The sequence below is a fragment of the Heterocephalus glaber genome, unplaced genomic scaffold, assembly GCF_053883595.1.
Source record: "Heterocephalus glaber isolate CG9 unplaced genomic scaffold, H.glaber_assembly_v1.0 deba00001481, whole genome shotgun sequence".
Taxonomy (NCBI): Eukaryota; Metazoa; Chordata; class Mammalia; order Rodentia; family Bathyergidae; genus Heterocephalus; species Heterocephalus glaber.
The window spans coordinates 44,939,350-44,952,529 of NW_028258317.1; the positions used below are offsets into that span (position 1 = coordinate 44,939,350).

The window sequence follows — 13,180 nt, forward strand, 5'->3', positions numbered from 1 at the left end:
CTGTGTCAGATCCATGCTCTCCTGTCTTGTGTAGGTCTCAAGCGAGCAGGTCACCGCCTCCATCATGACTTGTTCTTTGACACCTTGAAGGTTCAGTGTGGCTGCTCACTGAAGGAGGTTTTGGCCAGGGCTGCTCAGCGGCAGATCAATTTCCGGCTGTTCGAGGATGGCACAGTAAGTCAAATTCTCAGTATTTTTTACAAGTTCTCTAAATTTTCGTGACTTTTCTCATTAGAAGCATTCCTCTTTATTAAAAACAGTGGGATTTTAGGCACAGTCTATTTTGATAAACCATTATATTTTCCAATTTGCAATACTGTAACATTTTCAAATAAGTAATTTATCATTTTTGTCATCTATTTTATTTTGCCACAGCTTTTGTCAAGGCTGTGTTTTCATACATGGGATTCTTCGAACTGAAGACTCTGATAAGTGATATAATAAGTAAGCGAAGTGAAGAAAAAGTTAAACTTAGTTGCAGTAGGAGTGTCCTGTAGCTGCTGGACTGTGGGCGTGCACCAGTAACACTGGTGACGTCTCAGACTGCTGTGGTCCCCTTCCCCTAGGGTTCTCTTGAATGAAATGGTACTCTGGTTTCCTGGAATGACTGGGAATTTTGTTCAGCACCTTCTTCCCCTTGACCTCTCCTGTGGCTCCTCCAGTGACTTTGGAGTTGAGAGCTGATGCTTTCTTTTTTGTTTTTGTTTCTGTAGCTTGGTATTTCTCTAGATGAGACAGTTAATGAAAAAGATCTAGATGACTTGTTGTGGATCTTTGGCTGTGAGTCATCCGCAGTAAGTAAAATAAAAGCATGGCTTCCTCAATATGACTGTGGCAGTGGTATCAAAGATGGCTTTGCCTCTGCGGGCCTGAGTGTGAGGGAGGGAGGGGCCATATGTGATATTGGGGTGGCCTCTAAAAACGATGCCACTGGGGCTGGGGATTTAGCTCAGTGGTTCTGGCACCTGCCTCACGAGCACAAGGTCCCGAATTTGATGCCCAGTACCAAAAAAAAAAAAGTTTGTGAACTGAGGCACCACTGTAGTTGGAAGGCTGGTTAATGGTATTTCATTGAAACTGTCCCCTAATACAAAGATTTGGGACATTGATATCTTGATTATTGTCAATTCTGGGAAAATTATGATACTCATTTACTACACGGTAATCAAGGACCTAATCTGTGTCAGGCACTGTGATAGCCCGAGGTGGTGGACTGGACATGCTTCCTGTCCTCGCTAAGTATGTAGAACAGGGAGGATCCAGGCACACAAGCACAACATTCCAGTCCAGCTGGCACGATAGTGGTGGGTGAGGATGCTTTGTTGAGGAGAAGATGACAACCTCAACAAGGCTTGGACTAGCTGTCCTTAGCTGGGATCAGAATGATGAGCAGGTGTTACCCTACACCAGGATGGCACAGTGGAGAAGGAACACGGGTTTAGAGGCATCCCAAACACTGGGCAAAGTTCCCAAAGTTTCCTTTTGAGCTCTTTTTTTTTAATTAAATAGGCCAAGCGGTGAGCAATTCTCTGAGAAATAAAAGCAGTTTTGTGTGACTAAATTGGTCTCCAAATTTGGAATAGGGTGGCTACTCCATGAGATTAAAGTGAGAGTAGTCAGTAGCTATCTAAATCTGTGACCAAATGTTGATGCTAACATGGTGCACTGCCTGCTGCAGAAAAATCACTCGGTGGATATTTGTTGAGTGAGTCAATTCGAGAAAGCCTTTCCTGCAGAAGTGGGAATACCTTCCAGAGTGTTGTGTGCTGTTTTGGTTGTCTGTGGCCTCTGAGAGAGGACTCTAGCACTATACCAATTATAAATTACCAAAGCTTCACAAAGTTCCCTTGTAAACTTTTTTTTACATAGGATTGAACAAACTTCTTCCCTTTATCACACTGCGTTAAGTTTAATCACAGTTATTCAGTCTATCCGTGTGACCCATGTAGGATCCTGATGGCCATGCGGTCAGCCTGGGGAGGGATGAGGAGCAGGTCATCATGTGTTCTGGAGAGTAAGTTCTTATCAGATACGTGATTTGCAAGTATTTCTCTCAGTAGTGGCCTTTGATGAACAAATATTTTTAATTTTTTTTTCAAACTCAGGACCTCCTGCTTGCCAGGCAGGCGCTGTGCTACTGAGCTAAATCCCTGGCTCTATTTTTAATTTTTTTTTCAGTGCTAGGGACTCAACTCAGGGCCTTACATATGCCAGTCAAACACTGTATCACTAAGCTACACATGCACCCAAATGTTTTTGATTTTAATGCAATCCTGTTTATCTATTTTATTCTTTTCTTGTTCTTGTTTTTGATGTCATGTGTAAGAAATCATTGCTAAATCCAAGATCATGTGGGTTTGTTCCTGTATTTTCTTCTAAGAGTTTAATAGTTTGGGCTTTGGAATGTTTGTCTTTGATCCATTTTGCAAGTTTTGTGGCCCTGGCTGCCCACACATGCTGCCAGGCATGCATTCTACCCTTCAGTTCCTGTGGTTTCTCCATTCAGGAGCTCGTGGCCGAAAGCATGGGAGAGGAGCACAGAGGCATTCCAGGGTCTGTGTTCAAGAGAACTAGCCCATTCCTCACTCATCAGGTGTTCAACAGGTTTGTGTGGCGTGGGTGACTTTGCATCTTGTGCCGTGGCAGTGAGCGGAGGAGCTCAGTAGGGAGCTGCTTCTGGCACTGGCCATGATCTGGCCTGGGTTACCATGGCTCTGCCATGGCTCCCTGATGGAGCAGTGCTGTAAAGACCCCATTCCTGACCTGGGCCACACGCAACCTGTTTCTAGGTGGCCCTGCTCTGACACTGTTGGGGAGGGGGAGGTTGCCAGGCCAAAGTTCCCACCCAGGATCCTGTGTCCTCTTTTTCCCACCTCTCCTCTCCTGCCCATGGGCAGCTTCTTGCACCAAGCACCCTCTGAGGCCCATGGGGGTCCTCGGCACTTCCCTCTGGTGTTGGCTCGTATGTCGCTCGTGGCCAACATCACTCTGTATTTTGAAGGTAGACTTGGTGTGTCTCATCCTTCAAGCAGATGTATACAGCCTCTTCTCTGATCTTACTGGTCCTAAATGTGTGTTTTGTGTTCACAGCTATCACTCAGAAACAAATATTGTCCGGTATATGAAGAAACTAGAAAACAAAGACATTTCCCTTGTTCACAGCATGATTCCGCTGGTAGTAGTTGTGGCTTTTCCCTCCCCCAGCCCCAGACTGACCTGACCCCTGTGGTGATATGTAATACTCGGGAAGTGGGAAAAAGGGGTGGCCGTGAGGGAGGTGGGAGGGTTGACAGAGAGGGTACCACCAATGTAACCGTTTGGATGTGCTTCTTCAAGGGGTCCTGCACCATGAAGCTCAATAGCTCATCTGAACTCACGGTAAGCAGGCCCCCTACACAAGGGGGTGGTTAGTAGGGGCAGATTTCCAGTTTGGACAGAGGTCGGTAACTGGAGGAAGGTAGCAGGACAGTGATACTTTAGTGATCCTTTACCTTGCTGTTCACCGATCTTGGAAGAAATCCTGAAATTTCTCACAACTTGATCACTTAAATTTGTGGGTAAAATTATTTTTATTGTTTACATTTTTGAGACTGGGTTTTGCTATGTTGCCCAGGGTGATCTTGAAATCATGCATTCAAGTGACCCTCCTGCCTCAGCCTCTCAAGTACCTGGGACTACAGGCACATACCACTGCACCCAGATATGTAAAATTATTATTATTATTATTTTGTTTTTTGTTTTTGTTTTTTGGTATCAGGGATCGAACTCGGGTCCTTGTGCTTGCAAGGCAGGTGGCGGAACCACTGAGCTAAATCTCTGGCCCCTTAAAATTATTATTATTATTATTTTTTTTTTTTTGGTACCAGGGATTGAACTCAAGTCCTTGCACTTGGGCAGCAGGCGGCAAAACCACTGAGCTAACCCCCCGGCCCCAAATTATTATTTTTTAAATTAATTAGATGTATAGTTGTTAGTTATGCCTTCCTGAACCCTTTTAAAGAAATCTGTCACATTAAAAACTTTTGTTTTTCAATTTGTAGTTGTTAACCTCAGGTAGAATTAAGAACCTTAAGCCTTTTTTCTAAAAATCCACTTACTGTGTCCAAAGGATAGGGATTTGAGGTTTAACTTTATTCCTTGAGTCAACAGAAGATTTGTGTAACTTGTGGCATTTTGTTTGGTTAGTATTTCTACTAGGCCCACGGTCCTTTTTAGCAAAGTTAACTTTTTTTTTGGTACCAGGGATTGAACTTGGGACATTGTGCTTGCGAGGCAGCGGCAACTGAGCTAAATCCCCAGCCACTTATTCTTTTTATTTCTTAGGATTATTCCGATAAGAAAAAAATCACATAAGGCAAAGGAACTTATTTTATACTGTGATACGAAGGGTTTTTCCTATTTTCTTTTTGGTTTGTTCAGGCTGGCCATTGCACTCACTATATGGTCCAGGCTGGCCTCAGACTCAGGAAGATCCTCCTGCTTCAGTTCCCCAAGTGCCAGGATTATAGGTGTGTGCCACCACACCTGGCTCCTATTTATTTTTATATTTGTGGCTTGTTCTGCTTATGAAAAGAGAGTAATACATGTATGTGAGAATCTGGGTGAGCTTATTGGGTTTCAAGTATGTAAGTCTATCTTGGGAGCCAGGTGAGGTGGTGCACACCTGTAATCCCACCAGTTGGGAGGCTGAGGGAGGAGGATTGCTGTGAGAATTAGGTCACCTTGGCCTACATAGTGAGTTCAAGGCCAACCTGAACTATGTAGTGAGACCTTGTCTCAAAAAAACAAAATGTAAAAAAAATAAAAATGTATCTTGGGCCTTTTCTTCTTGAAAAGGTAGAAAGCCATTTTTTTTATAAGTTCCCTTTGTGGTCTTCATGTCACACTGTAGTGATGGTGCTTGCTTTGTAAGATTTGGTGAGACCTAGGTGAAGTAATTACGTGCTTAGAATAGTCCCTGGCACATAGGAGACATTCTTTCTTTTTTCCTCTTTCTTTCTTTTCCTTTCCCCCTCCCTCCATCTCTCTCTCTCTTTTTTGGAACCGGGGATTGAACTCGGGACCTTGCACTTCCCAGGCTGGTGCAGCACCACTGAGCTACATCCCTGGCCCTTCCCTCTACCTCTTGATCCCCTTCCCATTTGAGAAAGATTTATCTCCTTATTTCCTGTTATCTTTTATTTTTCTCTTTGTTTGTAATTTGAGTTTCTCATATAAGAGAAACAATGTAATAATTAAACTTGTGTGTCAGATTTATTTCACTTAAAATTATGGTCTCAGGGTGCATCCGTTTTTCTACAAATCACTCGTTTATTTTTCTTTATGGCAGAGTAGTACTCCATTGTGTACTCTTTTGATGCTGAGTGTTGTTATCATCATCACCACCATTGCTGAAGTTGTTATTGCTATTGCAGTATGTACAGAAGCATTTCTCCCTCCTTCCTTGCTTCTCAGCCCATCACATGGAAGGAATTTGCAAACATCCACCCTTTTGTGCCTCTGGATCAAGCTCAAGGATACCAGCAGCTCTTCCGAGAGCTTGAAAAGGATTTGTGTGAACTCACAGGTTACGACCAAATCTCTTTCCAGCCCAACAGGTGAGGGGCTTGCTTGTCTTATTACTTGTCCATTGTTGTGCAGTGGTCACCCCAAACCTAAGATGCTTAAAACAGCAGTTTTTTCTGTATCATTCTGTGAATTCACTGGACAGTTCCATTCCACTGGCCTGTACTGGGCAGTATTACTGCCCAAGATGGCCTCATTGACATAGCTGGAAAGTTGGTGACGGTTTTTGTGGGGAGTGTGATGGAGGTGTCAACCAGACCTTCCTTCTTCTCAGTAAGGGCCTTTCCCTTTTTCCTTGAGCTTCCTCACAGCATGGTGTCTCGGCTCAGTGGGGTGTTCCCAGGTGAAGCATGCAGAGCCACTCGCTAGCTCGCCTCTCAGAGCCTAGCCCCTCATTGTGCAGCCCTCACTTTCAGAGCCCTGAAGCTGGGAAAGCAAGCCACAGTCCCAGTCCTGAGCCCTGGTGGATGCAAGTGTCAGGGGAGGCCAGCTCTGGAAACTCATTGCAGTTCCTGTCAATGAGGGTCCAGCACTTGTGTTAGTTCCTCACCAGCAGCAGTGTTTCCATCCTGAAGGACTGGGAGCCTCGTCCTCCTCTGGTTCTGTCTTTCCCCTCTTCCAGCTTCATTATCTGTGAATGAAAAACTTCAAAAGCAGATGACTCCAGCAAAATGTCTTGGATACTTGCTAAAAATACAAATTCCTGGGCCTTACTCCAGGGTGACTGTGATCTCCAGGGCTGGAGACCAAGAATCTTTACTGTAAGAAACAACCAAGTGACTGAGTGATTCTCTCGGGGACAGAGGCAGAAGGGCAAACATGATGGGTGTGTGAGCTGATGTCTCACAGTGCCCGCCCTCAGAGTCTGCATCCCACGATGAGAGTGGGTTCTCTACCACAGCCTCAGTCTTGGCAATCACCCCGGCAGTGATTAATGAAGAATTTCAAACAGTTTTTAAAAATTAGACACATGTATTGTGTTACTTTCTAAGACAGAAATCATATATGTCTTAATCAGAACCAGACCTCTCTTCCTCTTTGGAAACGTAGGTTACACAGTAGAGCCGTGCACTTTGCAAAGGCAGTGAGGGTGTAGGGCCAGTGAGAGGACACAGCACCCTTAGCCTCTCAAACTCATTTCATAAATAGGAAGGAATGAATAGAAAGTTAAGCTTTGGTGTACTTTATTGAAAATTCATCATTCAGCTGGGCAAAATGGTTCATACCTGTAATCCTAGCACTCTGGGAGGCTGAGGTAGGGGGATCACAAGTTTGACCTCAGCCTGAGCAATTTAACAACTTAGACCCTGTCTCAAAAACACAAACAAACAGCTTTTATCATTAGCTCTTGCAGGGAGTTGAGGCCCCAGCTGGATCACAGAAGGCTGACCTAAGTATGAGAAAGTTTGCCTTCCCTTAAGGCGGTGGTTCCCAGCCTTGACTGGAAATTAGAATCACATGCTGTCTTTATAGGATACTGTACCTGATGCCCACATCACAGTCCCAGATTGAATTATAACCTCAGTGGGGGACCACTACAGTGAGGGATGGGACTAGGGCATGAGTGCTTTTTTAAATCCCCCTAGGTCAGTGATGGCGAACCGTTTAGAGCTTTAAGTGATACAGACTGCCTCTGCAGCATGCGTGCCATAGGCTCGCCACCACTGCCCTGGATGATTCCAATGTGTAACCAGGATTGAGAACCCCATCTTATAGATTTTGTTGTTTTCCCAGTATCCCTGATACTCTTTGTCCCGATTTCCTCATTCTTATGATTGACAGTGATAGTCAGTCTGCTGTCCCAGTCTTACAGGAGAGTAAGGAAATCTTTCTCAGGATGTACTTCCGGGCACTGATGCCTTCCCCAGCTCCCGAGAGTACCAAGTGTAACAACCATTTTCGAGAGCTGATCTGAAGGTCTTGGGGTTGTGTACAGCCTGGGCTTAGCTGAGATATTTACGGCCCTCAGCAGAAGCTGCTGGGTCTGACGGGGAAATGCCCGACTCTTTGTTGGGAAAGTATAGTGGCTATGCTTTCACACATAAAGCAATGCATTGATTTGGGGAAATGAAGAAAGAATATACCTCATCTTCTATATGTGAGTGAAGTGTTTTTGTTTGGTTTGGTTTTGGTTTTTCTGTTTTTACATTGTTACAACCTCGTTTTGGTTTATATGTGCTAATCTCTGCATGAATGGATTACAGATTCTTTGCCGGATACTTACTCTGTATATACCCAAAAGTTGTCTGTGCGTTGATTAATTCATCATATTTACTGATAGCTAGTGTCCTCTAAAATCTAGGGACTTGTATGGGTTTCATATTTATTATAAGAAGTTAACTCTGAGGAAAGTTTCTTGACTAACTCTGAGGAAGAATTTAGTGTATGCTGTCAGCTGTTGAACTTATACTCACAGAGGGTATGGGGACAATTTTCAAGGAACCATTTATATCTTACTGGTATTTTCATTTATACCTAAGTGGAGCTGGTCAGTGCATCTATAGAGTTCTAGAGTTTAGCCAAAAACCAGTTTTGAATCTGAGTACGTTTCCTTTTTGTGTTACTATATGATGTTTAAAATGTAAATACAGCATAATTTTAGAAAGTAGCCTTAGTAGTATTTTTTCAAGTCTAAAATTTTTATAGTTCTTATAAAATTTACCACATGAACCATTTTTTCAAATTCAGAGGCATTTAGTACATTTAGATGGTTGTGCAATCATCACCACCATCCACCTCCAGAATTTTTATCTTCATAAATCTAAGCTAACTCCTTACTTTGTACTCTGCCTAGCACTGGGAAAATTACCCTTCTAGTTTTCCTAAGAATTTGGCCACTCTAAGCACCTCATCTAACTGAAAGCACACAATATTTGTCCTTTGACATCTGGCTTACTTCACTCAACATAATGTCTTCAAAGTTCATCAATTTTTTTCCTTTTCTTTTTTTCCTTTGGAGAGAGGATCTCACTGTGTAGTTCAGGCTGGTGTTAAACTCTCTATGTAGCCCACTGTGCTACACTGAGCTCAAGGCAATCCTCCTGCCCCAGATTCCCTGCTCATGTGATTACAGGCATATGCCACCACACCCAGCTTAAAGTTCATCAATGTTATAGGAGGGGCCGGAGATTTAGCTCAGTGGTTTCACCGCCTGCTGTGCAAGTACAAGGACCGAGTTCGATCCCCGCTACCAAAAAAAGAAAAAACAAATGCTGCGATAGCAGTTACAATCAATGTTATAGCATGTGCTAGAATTCCATTTGAAGGCTGAGTATTTCATTATACATATATACCACACTTCGTTTATCTATTTAGCCATCAGTGGACATTTGATTGTTTCAACCTTTTAGCTGTTGTGAATAATGCTGCTGTGAATGTTGGTGTACAAATATCTCTGAGTTCCTATTTTTATTTCTTTTGGATCTATATCTAGAAGTAAATATTGGACATATAGTAATTCTCTGATTTTTTTGAGGGAATGTCATGTTTTCTACAGTGGCTGTGCCATGTTCATTCCTAATAGCAATGCACAAAGTTTCCATTTTCTCTACATCTCACCAACATTGGTTCTGTTCTTTTCTTTTTTAATTACAGCATCCTAATGGGTGTGAAGTAGTATTGTGTGACTCTGATTTGCATTTCCTTAATGATTTAGTGATGTTGAGTATCTTTTCAAATGCTTACTGGGCATTTCTATATTTTCTCTGGAAAAGTATTCGAGTCTTTTGACCATTTTTAATTGGGTTATTTGGGAGATTTTTGCTCTTGAGTTGTAGGAGTTCTTTATATATTATGGATATTAATCCCTTATCAGCTATATGACTGGCACACATTTTCTCCCAGTCCATAGATTATATTTTCACTCTGTTGATAGTGTCCTTTGATACACAAAAGTAACTCTAAACTTTTTGGTTCATATGATAAAGAATTTATACCTCGTCCAGTGTACTCTTACTGTGGTAAATATTATTCTTTTGTTCACATAGACACCCTCCCATCCATCTCAATTATTGTAACCTACTGTGGTGTGGTTTATACCAATGGTCTTTGGTGTTGGCTGCTCTGACCCTTGGGTACCTAGAGAGAAGTGCTCTGTGGGAGAGTGTGCTGCTGATCCAGATGCTAGCTGGCCCTGAATACTGATAACTGTCTGTCAGAAATGCTATTTTCCCTTAGTGTGTTGGTGTCTTTGTTTGGGTTTCCTCAAAGCAGACCCTTAATGAGATACTGGAGGGCCAGGGATTTGGCTCAGTGGTTTCACTGCCTGCTGTGCACACACGAGGACCGGAGTTTGAGCCCTGGTACCCCGGTACCAAAAAAAAAAAAAAAAAAAAAAAGAGATACCGGAAACTTACTTTCTACACCTGGAGTGGAGATGCTGGTGCTGTTGTCTGAAGACCAGGCAGATGAGTGTGAGAACTACTGCTCTGAGGTCCTCTGGAAATAGCTGAGTTATCAGATATGTCTTGATCAGATAGCAGAGTTTAATGTAGAATTGAGCTTGTGTCAAATTGGATATAGGTTGATAAGAACATTCTGCAATAGCATGTTGAGGCTTTTTCTTGTGAACTTGAAGAGGCAGAGATTCATGTAATGTTTAGGGTATTTGAAGTTTGCAACAAATTAGACCAGGTAAAATTATATTGCCTTCGAGAATTTGTACTTGTAAATCATCGGTCACCTGGTTAGCACAGCTGTAAAACAGGGATCAGTGCCATTTTTACCTTGTTCTCTTGGGAGTAGTGTTCTAAAGTTGCCATGAATTGAAGCAAGTCATTTTGATAGTGGTTTTGATCATTTTACTGCAAAGTTTTACTGCAGTGTAAGTTTCTTAGCTAATGCTTCATTTGCATCATTTTTGTTTCTGACCACTTGATGGTGGTATATTTTTTTTTGGTACCGGGGGTCGAACTTGGGACCTTGTGCTTGCAAGACAGGCGGCAGAACCACTGAGCTAAATCCTCAGCCCTGATGATGGTATTTTTTTTTGGTACCCGGGATCGAACTCGGGTCCTTGCTGATGATGGTATTTTTTAAAAGAGGCAAATCTGGCTGAAGGGAGTTGGCATCAAAAATCTCTTAAGAGAAAAAATCTCAAGAAATGAAGTGTTTTCTTTTGGGAAATGAGACTGGGAAGAATGGGTGCAGGTCAGCTTTTGTCATTGCTACTTTAAGCCTCATACTCTTTTCTTTTTTTTTTTTTCCCCTTGTACTGGGAATTGAACTCAGGACATTGCACTTGCCTGGCAGGCACATTGCCACTGAGCTACATCCCCAGCCCTGCCTCATATCCTTTTGTATGGATTGATTTTTTAAAAATCCCATACATGTATTACTTTTGTTTTTGATTTTTGAGCCTGGTAGCCCAGGCTGGCCTTGAACTCCTGGTGACCCTCTTGCCTCAGCCTCCCCAGTGCTGGGCCATAGGCATGTGCCAACACATCTGGTCTACTGCTTTAATAATAGAAATTTTTTCTTCTATTGCCTTCTTTTTAAGTTTTCCCTTTTATTAGTACATGTTTGCAGTACATACTGATTACAATCATTGTGGGGAGTTGGTACAGGTACATAGCACATCTTAGTTCTTTTTATGTCCCTTCTCCACCCTCCCTCCCTGTAACAGCAATTTTAAATTCATCTGTGAGTTATGTAGCATATGAGGTTGTGATCCAGAAGAGAAATTCACTTGGAACCAAACCATCTTGAAAATGGCAGCAGATTGATGAGGGCTTCATATTAGAGGCGAGAGAAATCCCGAGATGGCCATACCAACTTTCTTTTTGTTAGATCTGCCTGGGAATGAGTAACCTTAACACATTCGTGTTGTAGGAGAGACATAATAATACCCACCACAGAAGAGTTCCTGGTTGCCTGCCACAGGAAAGGTCTTGAGCTAATTTAAGCAGAAAAATAATGTACAAAGAAGGTATTGGGGAATTCACAGAACTGATGGAAAAGCTGGAGAACTGGGCTTCAGAAATGAACAAAATTCAAGAGGCAGGCAGCAGCCGAAAAGATGGAAGTTATGCTAGGTGAAGAGTAACCATCCCCACTATAGAAATTCTCTTACCGTCTCTGTTTCCCAGGCCAGACCCTCCAGATTGATGGAGTCCTGGGCTCGCACCAGGCCACATGTCCACACCTCGTAGTTGGGCAGTGACTGGGAAGTGACCACTCCCTTTCTGCTTCCTCAGGTGAGGTTGGACTCCAGCTGTCTCTTAGACTCACACCAATGGTGATTCTCTCCAATATTAGTGACCACCCAAAGTAGCACCAGTGAAAGCCCAGCGAATCACCGAAGTGCTGCAGCAGCCCTCCCTTTGCATTTCTGAGTGCAGTTTCATCATGCAGCCCCCGTGTTCTGTGTTCTAACTGGGTGGTGCTCTGTTTGTTGGCTGTACAATTTGCCAACAGAGCTGCCATCCTGTAGCTTCTTTTTTCTATAGTTGAAAGCAACTGTAGAGCAGAAGTTGTGATTATACAAAGCCCAGTTTACCAGTTTGTCCTTTTATGGATTGTGCTTTTGCTTAACCCTACCCTTACCCTAAATCCCAAAAGTATTTGTTCTTTTTTTTTCTAAGAGTTTTATATTTTATATTTAAGTTCATGAGGTAATTTTTGTAAATTGAATCTTATGCCTATGGATAGTTAATTATGCTAGCATCATTTGTTGAAAAGGCTGTGTTTCTCCCATTAAAATGCTCTTGTAACTTTGTCAAAAATGAGTTGAGTGGCCAGGCAAAGTGGCGCACACCTGTAATCCCAGCACTCGGGAGACTGATGCAGGAGCAGTGTCACAAGTTCCACACCAGCCTGGGCTACAGAGTCAGTTCAAGGCTAGCCCAGAATATATAGTGAGACCCTGTCTTGAAAATAAAAAAAAAAAAAAAAAAATTAAAAAATTAAAAACTCAGTTGAGTGTATTTGTGTGGGCCTATTTCTGGATTCTGTACTTAATTTCACTGATTTATGCCTACCCATCTTCCAGTAACACACTTGGTTACTGTGACTATATAATTAGTCTTGACATCAGGTATACTAATTCTAATTCTCACTTTCTTCTTTTTTATTTTTTTTATTTTGTTTGTACCGGGGATTGAACTCAGGACCTTGCACTTGCAAGGCAGGTGCGGTACCACTGAGCTAAATCCCCAGCCCCTTTTTCTTCTTTTCTTCTTTTTTAAAATGTAGCTATTCCTATTAGTTTGCTACTACATATAAATTCTAGAATAATTTGATTTATATCTACTGGAAAGTCTTGTATTTTTTTTTTTTTTTTTTTTTTTTGAGACAGAGTCTTACCCTGTAGTTGAGGCTGGCCTCAAACTCGTGGCTCCTCTTACCTCAGCCTCTGGAGTGCTAGGATTACAGGCATGTACCACCCTGCCCAGCAATCTTGGATATTTGAGGGGAATGCTATTTTAGCTTCTAAATGTTAGTTTGTACAAAGGACTAGATGCTAGACATCTTAGATGTTACAGATGGTTGAAGAGAACAAATTCTCTCTTAAACTCACAATGTATCACTCATGAAATCAGGGCCTTGCAAAGAGCTACATACCCAGCACTTTTTCTTTTTTTTTCCTTTTTTAATTTTGAGACAAGTTCTTGCTGAG

The 13,180-nt window shown here is 42.4% G+C and overlaps 1 protein-coding gene across 5 annotated transcripts in view; it reads left to right on the forward strand.

The window, feature by feature from the left end:
* Window positions 1–13,180, forward strand: part of Gldc (glycine decarboxylase) — a 203,077-nt gene that overhangs the window by 140,285 nt on the left and 49,612 nt on the right. For all 5 annotated transcript variants that reach the window (XR_015439925.1, XM_087183468.1, XM_004838263.3 and 2 more), the window contains 6 exons: window positions 35–174; window positions 714–794; window positions 2,507–2,604; window positions 3,091–3,175; window positions 3,337–3,378; window positions 5,455–5,597. Coding sequence is in view for 4 of the 5 variants with exons in the window: in XM_087183468.1 (XP_087039594.1) it covers window positions 35–174; window positions 714–794; window positions 2,507–2,604; window positions 3,091–3,175; window positions 3,337–3,378; window positions 5,455–5,597 (589 nt within the window). In the remaining variant the exon portion in view is untranslated. The remainder of the gene's footprint in view (window positions 1–34; window positions 175–713; window positions 795–2,506; window positions 2,605–3,090; window positions 3,176–3,336; window positions 3,379–5,454; window positions 5,598–13,180) is intronic.